A 15,234-nucleotide genomic window follows, 5' to 3' on the forward strand; every position below is an offset into this window, starting at 1 on the left:
GAACCCTGGAGCTATTGCAGTACTGCAACTGCATGTGTGGTTGTAAATGGTCATTATAGTTTTATTTTTTCTTGTATAAAAAATATATGTGATGGCAAAACTTTGCACTGCTGTAGAAACAACGTTTATTGCACAGTGTGATGAACCTTCTCATGCAAAATGTCTAATCAAGCTGCACAGCAAACCTACATACAGAAGCACAATATTAACTGGAAGCTACAAAATGCTTTTTCTGTTATGACTAAGACAGGCACAGGTACAGAAGGACAATAATAATAGATTTTTACTGCATCGGCTTGCTGTGCAGGTTTGCAATCACATTTTTACATCGCCTCCAGTTCCAACACCTATGTTGGGGCCCACCAGTTACCTAAAGGGGGTACTTTTTTAACTGCAGGGGGGAGTGAAAAGTACCAATAAGTGCATCTGCTGGGGGGCCCCCAAAACTCCAGTTAAGCCACTCAACTAAGGGCTAAATAACAAGAGAATGGAAAACTGCTAAGGCAACCAAGACTAAGACCAAAGATGAGGCTACAGTTATAGTATATTGGCTCTTCTTGAAAGGCCTAAGAGCAAAAACTATGTTTGAGAAAAAATTCAATAAAAATATCTTGTAATAGTGTTATTAATACACTTTTGGCTTATGTTTTACAAAACAAAGAGACCTATGCAAATACACTAGACACAGTGTGTACAAAGTTACTACCTTCTATTGGTTGCTTAACATTGTTCTCAGTGCGCCAGTTGTTTTGGCTTAGAAACTAAGACCGTATAGGCACGGGCAACTATTTATAAGGGAGCCCTGTGTACATTCTTCTTCTTTACTATCTTTAATAGTGAAATTGAAGCCTGATCCTTCTTATAGAGGCATGTTTTCTTTCATGGATGTCCATGGCTTTAGTGTAAATAGTTGTCATAACGGCAACTGTAATGTGCATCAAGTTGTATTAATGCAATTTACAATACTTCCTTAGTATTTTCCTTGTCTGTTGGAAGACAATAAAGTACCGAGTGAGTTACCAGGGAAACACCTGATCATTGGCTTGCGTTCTGGGATGTGACTTGTTTCTGATGTGATTTTTTTATATTGATGAAAATGAATTTTATAAATGAAATGTTATGGAGCAAGCTGTGTGATTCATAAGAATGGTTGATCTGGTGAAGTGCAGAGGAGGGGGTATCTTCCAGTTCACAGATTCATAAACTGTATTGCAGACGGAATCCCAAACAGACAGCTCCCTGCCAAGGAAGCTTAAATAAGGAACAGGAAACACCTATTTATCTTGCACAAACATCTGATAGGTGGGGCACACGAGGAAAGCAGTGTGCCCCGCCCAAATGGAAAACAGATTAAAATGTTGTTCAAAGTTTAAGAAGTAAAGCTGAATGTATTTTAAAGAATGCACTGCAATAGCAGCAGCTGTAACACATAATTCTTGCACCAACACAACATTTTTTTCCCTTTAATTAATAGTAATTGCTGTTGGTATAAGCAACATCAGACAATAAACAGGGTTAAGCTGGCCATACACAGGCAGATGTAAGTTGCCAATATGACCCCTTCTGACCAGCAGCTTATCTGCCCGTGTATGGCCCATCCCCCAACTTCCTCCCAGACAGATATCTGGTAGAAAATCTAAAATGTTACTGCATCTTCCAACACAAGGTCCTTCATATTATTTATGTACTTACAGAAAGAGCTGGGTTTCCTTCATCTTCCACAGTGACTACAAGCTTATAGAAGCTCTGCTTCTCACGGTCTGGAGGTGCTGGCCTTGTAGCGATTTCACCAGTGAGCCTATCCATTCGAAAAGTTAGATCCTCATTGCCTTGTGTGATGTAATAAGAGAGGACGCTATTCAGCCCTTTGTCCTTGTCTGTAGCATTCACCCGAATAACAGATGTACCACCGCCAACATTCTGAAGTCAGCACATAAGAAAAAAATATAAAAAGTTTATGATCTGATTGACTACACAAGATATCTTCAAGATGTAACCAGAATTTTCCACAGAATGGAAAACTTACAGTGTAAGCTCACTTGTTCTGCCCCATTGGACTCATTGGCATGTTGTTTTGAATTGGTTATATATATACCATATATGTCCCAGCTATCACACCTAAAAATTACATGGCCATTTTCCTATGGAGTCATTACATTTTAAGGTCACATCTAAAGTTTCCACCAGCTGCTAAGTTGGGTGGCTGGCATAAACCTAGGAAGTATGCAAAGGTGCTTTGAAAACATCAGGGAGCATCTACTTTAGTATCATAGAAAATATGTAGGTGCTGAAGCATATATGAGTCATGTAAAAATTACATTCATGACAGGGAAAAAAAAGCTGACCTTTAGTTACCCCTTTGGTATAAAACATAGAATACCAGGATGCACCAGTGTAAAAACAATATAGACGGCCTCTGTTAGAAACTGGTGGTGCCATGAGTACATATTGTAAAAACAAAAAATAAACCACAGAAGCAAGGGACAGAAACTAGTACAGGCACACCTACTAGTGCATCAGTCATGTAACAGAAATACTGAAATAGTACCCTCAGAATATAGTAAATAATATAAGCTTGTGGCTAGGGTGAGAAACCAGACTATCGTGTACAAAACACCTGCGTTTCAAAAAAGACATTAACACATTTAAAGTATTGGCAACAAAGGGTTTCTAGTACCTCAGACTGTAAGAGCAGTGCTGGCATTGCTTCACTGTATGTATTGCAGTACAAACTGTTCATGTTGGAGTGGTCATGATCAGTTACTTATATAGTCATGATAGGTTACCTGTCTCTTTCCCTTCTCTGCCTGCTCTACCCTGCATGTGTCTGTCATACTCTGCCCACCCCACCCTGCCTGTGTGTGCCATACTCTACCTGCCCTATTTTGCCTGTGTGTGACATACTCTGCCTGCCCTATGCTGCCTGTGTGTGCCATACTCTGCCTGCCCTACCCTGCCTGTGTGTACCATACTCTGCCTGCCCTATGCTGCCTGTGTGTGCCATACTCTGCCTGCCCTACCCTGCCTGAGTGTGCCATACTCTGCCTGCCCTATGCTGCCTGTGGCAGGTGAACCTGGCATGGGGTTGTTAGCATTTGGGAATCGTTCTTAGGGGGGCCCTTAGGTGTTTCATTATCATGTGCCAGGGGTTGCTGTGCTACCAACAGGGAAGGAGGAGGCATATGGATTTAAGGGTATGTTTTAATATGACTTAATAAACTTCTTTTACATATGAATGCTGAGGGATATTCCTGCAGTGAGCAGAAGGCCCTAGGCGACCCAGCCAGCCACCTCGCCCCCACCACTGCTTCCACTCCCCCCCCCGCACGTGCATGAATGTGCACATGCACGCCATTTAGGGGGGAATGCAGAGTGGGGAGCAACCAGGAAATCAGTGGTGGGGGTAATAGAACCCAGACTAGGGGTTGGCAACAGGTACCTGTCTAGCGCCCCTTCACTGTTTTGTATCCTAGGCAGATGCCCCTACTGCCCCTAGTTCCGGCCCTGGCAGATCCCGGACTAGGGGTGGCAACAGAGGTACCTGTCTAGCGCCCCTTCACTGTTGCGCCTTAGGCAGATGCCCCTTCTGCCCCTAGTTCTGGCCCTGGCAGTGAGCACCAACCATTTGGGTTTTTGCTGTGTTACCACCGTTAATGTATGTATGGTGTTGTGATAACATGGGTGTGGTTTAAAAAGGGGAGTGGTCAAAACTGGCTTTCATTATCGGCCCTCCACCATGTAAGCCAGAACAATTATGTCCCTCGGTACCACTATAATTGGACAACACTGACTTGGAGAATCTCTACAGCAGCAAAAAGTAAATGTTAAATTGACTGACTGCATGGAAGATTTTCCTGAATCAACTTACCTTGAAAAAATTAACTATACACGTATTTTGAAGATGATATCCAAGCATCAGCCCAGGTTAATACCTTCTAAGGTGCCTCATTACCCTATTTGATCAATTTCCTAAATATGCTCTATACCACTCTGGGCAGGCTAATGAAAAGTATAGTGAAACCAATCAGAAGTAATCAAAAGGAATCAATGTTCAAGGGTCACCCACTGACAGAAATGGAAAGTCATTAACACTGGGCAGAACTACAATGATTTCAACAGTCCCGTGTGCCTGTGTACAGTTCCACCATACAATGGAAAAAAAGAATTGTAACGTACCTCATATACACTGACATTGTAACCAAATGGTTTATCAAAAACAGGGGGGTTATCATTAACATCATTGACATTCACTGTCAGTGTGTATTCTGATCTTCTTGGTGGAGAGCCACTGTCAGAAGCTTGGATCTGACAAACGAAGAAAGGAAACTTATATTACAGACCTAAAAAAAAACACTTTGCAGCTAAACAGGTACATATATATTTGAGGGACCGTAATAATAATTTATGGAAAAAAGTCTGTGCACTGTTTGTGCAGTTTTTCCTTAGCACATAATACTGTTCCATAGTCTTAACTTAAAGGCCAAGGAAATCCTAATAAAGAATAATGTTCACCTACAAGGGCACCTTAAAATGGATTTTTTGGTCTCGTTAATCTGGTCCACTATCCATACAGCCCCTAACAGCTCACTAAAAGACAACCCAATATGTAATTTGATACTTTTTTGACACACACAACACATTTCTGTGATGCACTTTTTTTTACGCAAATGGCGAAAAACAGAAATTCGCCACAAACATATGCCTGCTGAAAATTTGCCTTATCACTACTAAGCACAAATAAAGTGTGATCAAAGTTATAACACAAGCAGATATTAAATGGCAGGTTCAAATTGTTGAACGGGGAAATAATTTGGAGGTGAATTATGGCTCTTGTAAGCATTTTTGAGAAATTGAAACCTAGAGGTTTGTTAGGAGCCAAATGACTGTGCACAGTAGGGTTAGGGTAAGGGTTACAAATTAAAAAATAGAAACACAAACACAAAATGAAGATTAGAATTATTTGAGTGATGGTTTGTATTAACGTTGGCAAAGTAAACCCTGGCACAGTAACCAACCTTAACCAATCACTGATTAGGATTTGATAGTAGAGTGCATTTTAAATCAAATTTAGAATTGATCCTTATTGGTAAATGAAAAAAAATGTGATCATGTTGCTACGTATTGTTGTCCCTAAATTACCTTTAATGTATATAGCTCTTGTACTTCCCTGTCTATAGATTTTATCAGAAACACTTCACCCAAAGTGTTGTTGGTAGTACGGATCTCAAAAATCCCACTAGGGTTGCCAGCTGTGAGAGAGAATGTCACCTAGAAAAAAATTACACAAAGACTAATTGTTAAAAAGACAATTGAAGGAATTTGGGAATAGGCTTAATTCCCAGTATGCAGATAAAATGCTCACCAGTCCATTGTTTCCATCATCAGGATCTCTGGCCTGGACCAATGCTACTCTCCTGCCTGTAGGACAATCTTCTGGCACATTTACTACCGAGTCAGATGTTGGATCAAACTGGGGACTATTATCATTCTCATCCAAAACAGTAATAGACACCTAAAATATCAAGCTCTTGTAAGTTGGAGAGAGATGTACTGTAAATCCTACCACCAAGAACATTTTGAATTCTTAATGATGTGGTTATGTTATATCTAGTCATGTAGCTGGACAAAAGCTGAAAGAAACATTAGGCTAAAGATTGCTTCTCTGAAGCTTATTTAAAAGATCTCTTGCATAAAACCAAAGTGACAAAGTAACATAAAGCTGCTGATTTAAGATTTGCTGCTCTCTTTTATGCCTCTGTATGCTACAAAAAGAATAATCAATAAAGTAATACAGTGGTTGCTCATAGTAACAAACACATGTTGCATATGGAGTGATTTAAAAGAACTGAGTAATTAGAAATTCTGAGTTTTCCCTACACTGAAATAAAAAGCCTCATTAACTAATGTCAAGGCAACTTACAATGTGCAAAAAATAGCAACAAAACATCCAATTTAATGCACATGCTAGGGAGTGCCTAGCAGGGGTAAGGTGCTGAGCTCTAAATGGAACTATAGAACACATGTACTGGAGGGGTTTTTGGTCTGCTATTGATTAAAAATCCAGTGTGGTATTGTCAGGTGCAAGAAAGCTCTGTGCTAGAAGTACTTTACTGTACTCTGCAGATTTGTCATCTGGTGGATCTACCATAAAGCCCACAGGGGCAGATGCGCCATGGATGGGTCCTAAGGGCTGCAATTTTGCACACCATAGGTCTTCAGCACTTGCACCTGTCACTTATACTGTCAGCTAGTCAGCTAAGTTGAATGTAAGGGCTAGCAGGGTCCATAAACAATCGTTTTCCATTTAAACTCTAAAAAACAAATGACAATGCATAATATATGATGCATTGCTTTTACCTGTAAGAGAGCAAAGAGACATTAATGGCATTTTAAAAAATTAATTAGGTATTATTCTTTGAGTGGCGCTTCAGCTGAGCGTGTGATAGGGAAAAAAAAGAATCCAGTGAAAATAGGGACCAGACAAAGAAAAGAAGAAAACAAAAATCAAATGTTCTATAACGTACCATATTATAATTACACCTGTACTGTCGCACTCAGAGTTCCTTAACTTCCATTCCCTTCCTCCCTATATATATAAATATTTTAATGCCAAGGTCTTATACATGGAAATTGCAAGATAACCAATTGTGTATGGACCTGCATACATAAATAAATTCAATTTTATGTACCTCTGGGAGGTGTTTTAATATTTGCATAAAACAGTTTGACACTGTAAACACTGTGTGCTGCTAAGTATCTGTTTATTTGCAAACATAAATACTAATACCCACAGTATTATATATGTTCACATAATTTGCACAGTTCTTTATTAATTAGCCTGCCTGGTAGATAGGGATGTAGCGAACCTCACAAAAAAAGTTCGCAAACCCGTTTGCGAACTTCTGCCAAAAAGTGCGAACTTTTGCGAACTTTGCGAACCCCATAGACTTCAATGAGAAGGCGAACTTTGAAACCTAGAAAAGCCATTTATGGCCAGAAAACTGATTTTAAAGTTGTTTAAAGGGTGCCACGACCTGGACAGTGGCATGCAGGAGGGGGATCAAGGGCAAAAATTTCTCTGAAAAATACGTTGTTGTAATCAGTAATAAGAAAATAAAAGCAGTCCTTACAAGGACTATTGGGTTACAGCAGATGAGATCAGAAGGACAGCTGCCCACAGCAGCTACATACAGAGCAGTAGAAAGTAGATTACTAGTCAGCAAAGCTACCTAAACTGTCCCTCAAACCCCTGCACAGCTCTCTCCCTATGTGCTAATACAGAGCAGTAGAAAGTAGATTACTAGTCAGCAAACCTACCTAAACTGTCCCTCAAACCCCTGCACAGCTCTCTCCCTATGCTAACTCATCAAGCACACACAGGCAGAATGTAAAATGGCTGCTGGGCTTCGGTTTATATATGGAAGGGAGTGGTCCGGGGGTGGTCCAGGAGGGAGAGCTGCCTGATTGGCTGCCATGTATCTGCTGGCTCTGGGGTGAGAGGTCAAAATTTGGCTCCAGCTAAGGCGAACCCAAAATTGCGAACATCGCTAAAAGTTCGCGAACTTGCGAACTTGCAAACACCCGATTTTCGTGCGAATTAGTTCTCCGGCGAACAGTTCGCTACATCTCTACTGGTAGAAGGGTATTTATACTTCTCTTTTCTGGTTCACCTTTTCTTGTATTGCTTTGTCTAGGTCCTTTTTATTGATAAATTCTATATTACTATATACAGTAATCACTGCCTACATATTGAACTAATATATACATAGTATATATATAAGAAAACAGCAAATCTAAGCACTTTTTCCTACATAGTGAGTGTGATACAAACAGCAATTTCTATGGATAAGACCTTGACATTAAAATGTAATAGGAAGGTGGGGAATGGAAGTTAAAGTAACAGTTTAGAGTAAAAATGAAACTGGGTAAAATAGATAGATTGCACAGAATAAAAAATGTTTTCAATATAGTTAGTTAGGCAAAAATGTAATCTATAAAGGCTGGAGTGGGCAGGTGTCTAACATAATGGCCAGAACTCTACTTCCTGCTTTCAGCTCTATAACCTCTTAGTTAGTCAGTGACTTTTGGGGGCAACATGGAACACAGGTCAGAATCAAAAGCAAACTTACTAAACAGTTATGTTCAATATGCCCCCCCTCAAGTCACTGATTGGTTACTGACTCCAAACAGCTTTGAGAGCTGAAGACCAGGAAGTAGTGATCTGGCCATTACTATATTAAAAGCATTTTACCCAGTTTCATTTTTACACTGAACCTTTAAGGAGCTCTAGATGCAACAGTACAGGTGGATGAACCAGCAGTGCAGGAGGTTCAGTGAGAACCACACCCATTTACTGATCCACTTCAGTTGTGGTGAGCATACCTAGATCACTTGCACTACAGGATATGTTTAAGAATTCCTGACCTGGACATCCATTTGTATTTATTATTTTTTTTCTAATTCTGCCTACTTTACAGATGCTGTTTTTATGAAATAAAGAGAAAGAAAGTTTGACAGCGCTTAGTTTGCCTTTAAAAATAATTTTTACAAAAAATGAGGTGTTAGTACCACACTTTGGCCAAAATATGTAAGCTCACGTGCCACGTCAAGGCCCCTCATTTTACATAGTTACATAGTTACATAGGGTTGAAAAAAGACCATTGTCCATCAAGTTCAACCCATCCGAGTAAACCCAGCACACAACCTATACTAACCAATCTATACACTCACATACATAAACTATATATATACAACCAGTAATACTAACTGTAGATATTAGTATCACAATAGCCTTGGATATTCTGCTTGTTCAAAAACTCATCCAGGCCCCTCTTAAAGGCATTAACAGAGTCTGCCATTACCACATCACTAGGAAGGGCATTCCACAGCCTCACTGCCCTCACCGTGAAAAACCACCTACGCTGCTTCAAATGGAAGCTCTGTTCCTCTAATCTATAGGGGTGACCTCTGGTGCGCTGATTGTTTTTATGGGAAAAAAGAACATCCCCCAACTGCCTATAATCCCCTCTAATGTACTTGTACAGAGTAATCATGTCCCCTCGCAAGCGCCTCTTTTCCAGAGAAAACAACCCCAACCTCGACAGTCTAACCTCATAGCTTAAATCTTCCATCCCCTTTACCAGTTTAGTTGCACGTCTCTGCACTCTCTCCAGCTCATTAATATCCTTCTTAAGGACTGGAGCCCAAAACTGCACTGCATACTCAAGGTGAGGCCTTACCAGGGACCTATAAAGCGGCAAAAATATGTTCTCATCCCTTGAGTCAATGCCCTTTTTTATACAAGACAGCACTTTATTTGCTGTAGTAGCCACAGAATGACACTGCCTGGAATTAGACAACTTGTGATCTACAAAAACCCCTAGATCCTTCTCCATTAAGGATGCCCCCAACACACTACCATTCAGTAGATAGTTTGCGTTTATATTATTCCTACCAAAGTGCATAACTTTGCACTTGTCAACATTGAACCTCATTTTCCAGTTTGCTGCCCAGTTTTCCAATTTTGTCAAATCGCTCTGCAAAGCGGCAGCATCCTGCATGGAACTTATAGTTTTGCACAATTTAGTGTCATCAGCAAAAATAGAAACAGTACTCTCTATGCCCACCTCCAGGTCATTAATAAACAAGTTAAAAAGCAAAGGACCAAGGACTGACCCCTGCGGTACTCCACTAACCACACTGGCCCAATTAGAAAATGTTCCATTTACCACCACTCTTTGTACTCTATCCTTCAGCCAGTTTTCTATCCAATTACAAATATTATGTTCTAGGCCAATATTCCTCAATTTGATCATTAACCTTCTGTGAGGTACTGTATCAAACGCTTTAGCAAAATCTAAGTAGATGACATCAACTGCTCATTTACGTGAGTCCTACACTGTCTAATGACTTTGAGTCTGTGATGCAATTAAAATAAAGTCCCCCAGAAAACAATGTGACTGAGTATTAAGACCCATTGCACCTACCTTTGAGCTAATAGCAGCTGGTCAACTCCAGATTGTGGGTTAGACCGAGCGCTGGCACAATAGCGTGTTTCTAGCAGCTGGTCAACAAACAGCGTGGGTTAGACCGAGCGCTGGCGATTTTTCTGTGTTTTGTGTTTTTATGAAATGACTATTTATGTGGAACGATGCTAAAGTCCCCACTCAATTAATTCAGATGTCATAAGTTGAGTACCATCATGGATACTATGAATCCTCCCAGCTGTATTAGAACTTCCTTTGCTCCAAACATTAAGGGGGATATCTAATTGCTAGTAATGTTTTAAAATGACAGTTTCACAGTCTGCAGACAGAACAGTAACATTGTAGTACAGTAAGGAATCCAACACATACTGTACCAGAAATCACAGCCACACTATAAAAAGAACTAACTGATCTAGCTGCAATTCAAGCCAGAATATTGTGCTTGTGTGAGACCCTCGTTGTTGTGTTAATGGCAGGAAATGTTGTTACAATTAACAGATTATTAAGAGAGGGGCGAGAAATATTTAATGAAGTTTACGGAAGGCCAAACCCTTGGAGAGGAAGGTGGCTTTGTACTATTCATTATAACTATATCCTATAGGAAATGAGTTTTTTTCATTTGGGATACAGAGCAGGAATCTGTTATTGTTTCTTCCTGATTGTAGTGTAGCTATGGAAGTTCATTGTCCCTTCTTCCATTTAAATATGCAGTACATTTTCACAATGTGGTTTATCCAGTCTGTTTTGGATAATTGTTCAAGAATGGCAGATCCATTGGGATCAATCTATGACACTATTCAACCTTTCATATCAAAAGTTTGAAATATGTATTATATATTTATATTAAGAATCAAATCTTGCAGTACATGAGCCCAAATAACAACCTTAAATGTGGTGAGGAGACGCACTAACAGTGCTGTGCATAAGTATCCCATGACATGGCATCTCCAATTTAAGATTATATGCTATAGTACAGCTCCTTTAAGAAGGCAGGGACAATGTACAAAGTTCAAAGAACAGTTGCAAAGTTAAATGGGTTTTGCACTTTAAACATTGGCCCATGAATAGCACCCCAAGTGAAGTTTTTTATACTCTAATAATTTATCAGTGCTGCATTCAAAAGGGGGAGGTGGTGGCCAGCAAGTAGGCATACCCTGGAACTCCCTCCAAGGTACAGATTGTTGTACTTACTGCCTGCCAGAGGGCTGATTCATGTATTTAATTTGCAAGGTGGAGCCATTGCTATTGATGCAAGCACTTTGTGTATGGTTCTCAGCCCTAGTTCTGTTATGTTTAAGTTAAATGTAATAATACACTCCAAAAATATGTAACAAAAAAAAGAAAATCCACCAAGTTTAAATTTTTTTGTACTGTATTTTGTAACTCACCACAGCCGAGTCTTTCTTTGGTCCACCATCATCTGCTACCACTATCAATGTGTAGAAATCACCTTTCTCTCTATCTACAAGTCCTTTCACTGTTATAGCACCCTGTAGACAAATACAACAATGTATAAAGGGCAATTTACAAGACAAACAGCATGAGTAAAACCCACCATTTACCAAAAATAATGAAAAAAAAATCCTGTAACTGCTTTTGATCATAGATTTATTCCTTATTGGAGGCAAAACAGTCCTATTGGGTTTAATTGATGTGTTATTGATTACTAGACTTAAGGTATGGCGATTCAAATTTTGGAACAATACCTGTACTATATTCATGAGAAGCAGGTGGGCAAGGAGGAGTCCCCCCATCTGCCAGAGCAGAGAAGGTCACCGCGGGGTCTGTCCTGCCTATGAATAGGCAGTAAAGACAGGACTGGCCTCTACCCTTTGATGCTGTGCTCTATTCTTAGTGCCAAATCGCTTTATCCAGTGTCAGGGGCACTGGGTAGAAGTACTCCATGCATGTTCACTAAGGTGCATTTTTTGTGCCGTGCTCCTGCACTTCTGTGCCGTATTTTTAAGAAAATTATTTTCATTTCATATATAACTATTCCCTTCTTCATTCTCTTTTCACCTGACTATAAGGAGGGAGGGCCTGAAATATACCACACTGGTCAACTGATATCTAAGTGGAATATCTCAGCTGCCAATCATTAGACTGAATATAAGGTAACACCCCTTGGAAATTGCTGGCTGTGTTATTTATTAATATGTTACTTACTGTAATTCCATCTATTTTGAATAGTGCCAAAGCTTGGGCATATGTGGTCTGATCAAACTTATAGCTGAGCTGGTTAAGGTTGTCAATGGAACGAGCTTGTACACGAACCACTTCTGTACCAGTGGCAATGTTCTCTATTATAACCGCCTTGTAGGTTGGGCTGGTAAACTGAACAACTTCATCTGGCTCATTCATCAGTGTTACATATATGGTACAAAAGCCACGGTTGAAAGGCACTGCTTGGTCTGTCGCCGACACGTTCATGTAGTATGTTGTTTTGGTTTCATAATCTAAGTAGTCTATTGTCGTAAGAAGACCAGTGCTTGCATCAATATCAAATTTTCCATCCGCTCCAGAAATGATTTTATATGTCACCAGCCCACCATCCCCTGTGTACAGACAATAAAAGAATTTTACACAAATAATACATATTTTTTTGCACTTGGCAAACAACTATATATATATTTAAGTCCAAGAAATGTGATGCACTCACTCGTATTTTTGAATAATAACCGAGGTGCACAACTCACAATGTGGGGATACACACTCAAAGGGGCACATTTACTAATCCACGAACGTCCGAAAAGCGGCTGAATGCATTTTTTTCGCAATGATCAGTACTTTGCGACTTTTTCGCAAATTGTCGCGACTTTTTCGAGCTCTCAATACGAAATTTGCGACAATTTGCGAAAGTCGTAATGGCTATGAAAAAGTCGCGACAATTCACGAAAGTCATAATGGCAATGAAAAAGTCGCGACAATTCACTAAAGTCATAATGGCAATGAAAAAGTCGCGACAATTGACAAAATTTGTAATGGCTATGAAAAAGTCGCGACAATTCGCCCAAGTCGTAACAGTTACGAAAAAGTCGCGACAATTTACGGAAAAGTTGTAATGGCGGCAAAAAAAAATCGCAAAAAATACGAAAAAGTCGCAAAATGTTCGTTTTCCAATCCGAATTTTTCTCATTCGGATTCAGATTCATGGATTAGTAAATCAGCCCCATAGTGTGTCTAAAACATCATGTGTCAATGAAAGCATATCAATGCATTGTATATATAATATATATATATATATATATATATATATATATATATATATATATATGTTAAAAAGTGTAGATGAAAATCTAAGCTTTAGTTGATAACAAGCTCAGTTCATCCCAACAGAAAAGAGTGCTGCTGACACCATCATTCACATTGCAGAGAACAGCAGAATAAAGGTAGGAAAAGTGTTGGCTTCAAGTACTACTGCATCTACCATTTCATTCACTTATTTCTACTAATTTCTGCAGATGATTCTGGTACATATAATTAAAAAAACTAGAATAACACTTTACAGTACTGCTGTACATTTTAGTGAAGGTGAACTTCCAATTAGCAATACATTTCTAGAGTACCTGTGTCTCGATCTGTAGCCCGCACAACTGTCACAGAAGTTCCAATGCCTACGGTTTCTCTGAGGCCCAAACGACTGTATTGTTGCTGTGTGAACACTGGTACTTCATCATTAACATCTTCAACATATATGATAACCTGATAGGAAGACATACATAAGAAAATCAACAGTTAACAAACAGTAAAACACAGTGAACCATTGCTAACTAATTTCCCAGTTTCACACTAGGATTTTTAACTAATATGGGTGCAAAAATGACACCTTTGTGATTGCCTTGAGGAGATCAAGAAGTTCTTTTAAATGCATGTTGTATAAAGGCAGTGTTATACAAGTACATACAGTATTAGCTGGCACTCTATTAGAAGATGCCAGAGTTTTGCATTTAATTCTATATTTTAGAACAGGGGTCGGGAACCTTTTTGGCTGAGAGAGCCATAAACACCACATATTTTAAAATGTAATTCCGTGAGAGCCATACAATATGTTTGGCCACAGATGCTGTGGGGCAAGGTAGGGTGGGTCCCAAGGATGCCTGATGTGATGCAGAGGAGGGCGTGGCCTGCGCTCGGCGGATAGAAGACGCGTTCTAAGGCTTAGAACACATCTTCTACCCGCGGAGCACAGGGGCAAGATAGGGTGGGTGCCAAGGATGCGATGCGGAGGAAGGCGTGGCCTGCGCTCAGCGGATAGAAGAAGTGTTCTAAGGCTAAGAACACATCTTCTATCTGCCACGCGCAGGCCACGACCCCCCATTATTTTTTTTATTAAAGATTTGGCAGCGGGCCAGATGGAGCCATCAAAAGAGCCACATCTGGCTCCCGAGCCATAGGTTCCCTACCCCTGTTTTAGAACATTGAAAATATACCTTCCACTGACTTTTAGGTTTTAGTTGTTGAATGTTTTAATTTACATTGATGAAAAATGTTTAAACAATTTATCTCAAATATTTATGTTCATAAAACTAACCAACTTTAACTTTTTGTACAGTGTAGACAGAGATATTCTGAGACAATTTGCAAGCACAAATGCACTGTTAGTTTATGGTTCTTGAATTCTTTAGCTTTTTGTTCACCATCTCTCAAGACTTTTCAGCAAAATTTCATCATCACCATTTGGTTCCTGAGGTCAAATGTACCCTAGCAACCAGGCAGCAGTTTGAATTAGAGGCTGGAATTTATATAGGAGAGGAACCGAATAGAAACATGAGATTCCACAAAGTAATATATAAATAAATATAGTAAAAGTTACCTTACAGATGAGCTACCCTTTCAAATTCTTAAAAGTCCTTTGATACATTTCTGTAGAGCTAAAAAATGTCTATTTTTATCTTAATTAAAATCACAAGACTAAAAAATAGGTTGAATGGATTACATTAAATACAACCATTCAGCAATGACTTCAATCTGGATACCATATGTTGGACAGAAATTCTTTTGATTTTATTAAATTGAAAAAAGATACTAAAAATACTTTAATACTAAAAACATGGTTATATAATGCAGTACATATTATAGACTATTACATGATCTACCGCAACACAATGTTTGTCATAGACATGCAAGCTTTAATTAATTCTCTCAACCAGATTTCCTAATGGACAATAAGGAAAGACTGGCACTGAAATTATTCTCATATCTTGCAGTGTTTTCCTTGAATACTGTCCAGCTATATGAAAACAGGTAG

General features: G+C 39.3%; 1 protein-coding gene across 1 annotated transcript in view; it reads right to left on the reverse strand.

Moving 5' to 3' along the window:
- cdh23 (cadherin-related 23) overlaps positions 1 to 15,234 on the reverse strand; it is a 465,229-nt gene that overhangs the window by 104,841 nt on the left and 345,154 nt on the right. Inside the window, exons 29-35 of the mRNA XM_031906723.1 lie at positions 13,553 to 13,688; positions 12,153 to 12,541; positions 11,375 to 11,476; positions 5,363 to 5,512; positions 5,140 to 5,268; positions 4,177 to 4,305; positions 1,693 to 1,920 (exon numbers count right to left, since the gene is read on the reverse strand). Coding sequence (XP_031762583.1) covers positions 1,693 to 1,920; positions 4,177 to 4,305; positions 5,140 to 5,268; positions 5,363 to 5,512; positions 11,375 to 11,476; positions 12,153 to 12,541; positions 13,553 to 13,688 — 1,263 coding nt within the window. The remainder of the gene's footprint in view (positions 1 to 1,692; positions 1,921 to 4,176; positions 4,306 to 5,139; positions 5,269 to 5,362; positions 5,513 to 11,374; positions 11,477 to 12,152; positions 12,542 to 13,552; positions 13,689 to 15,234) is intronic.

This window comes from Xenopus tropicalis, chromosome 7, assembly GCF_000004195.4.
Source record: "Xenopus tropicalis strain Nigerian chromosome 7, UCB_Xtro_10.0, whole genome shotgun sequence".
NCBI classification, from domain to species: Eukaryota; Metazoa; Chordata; class Amphibia; order Anura; family Pipidae; genus Xenopus; species Xenopus tropicalis.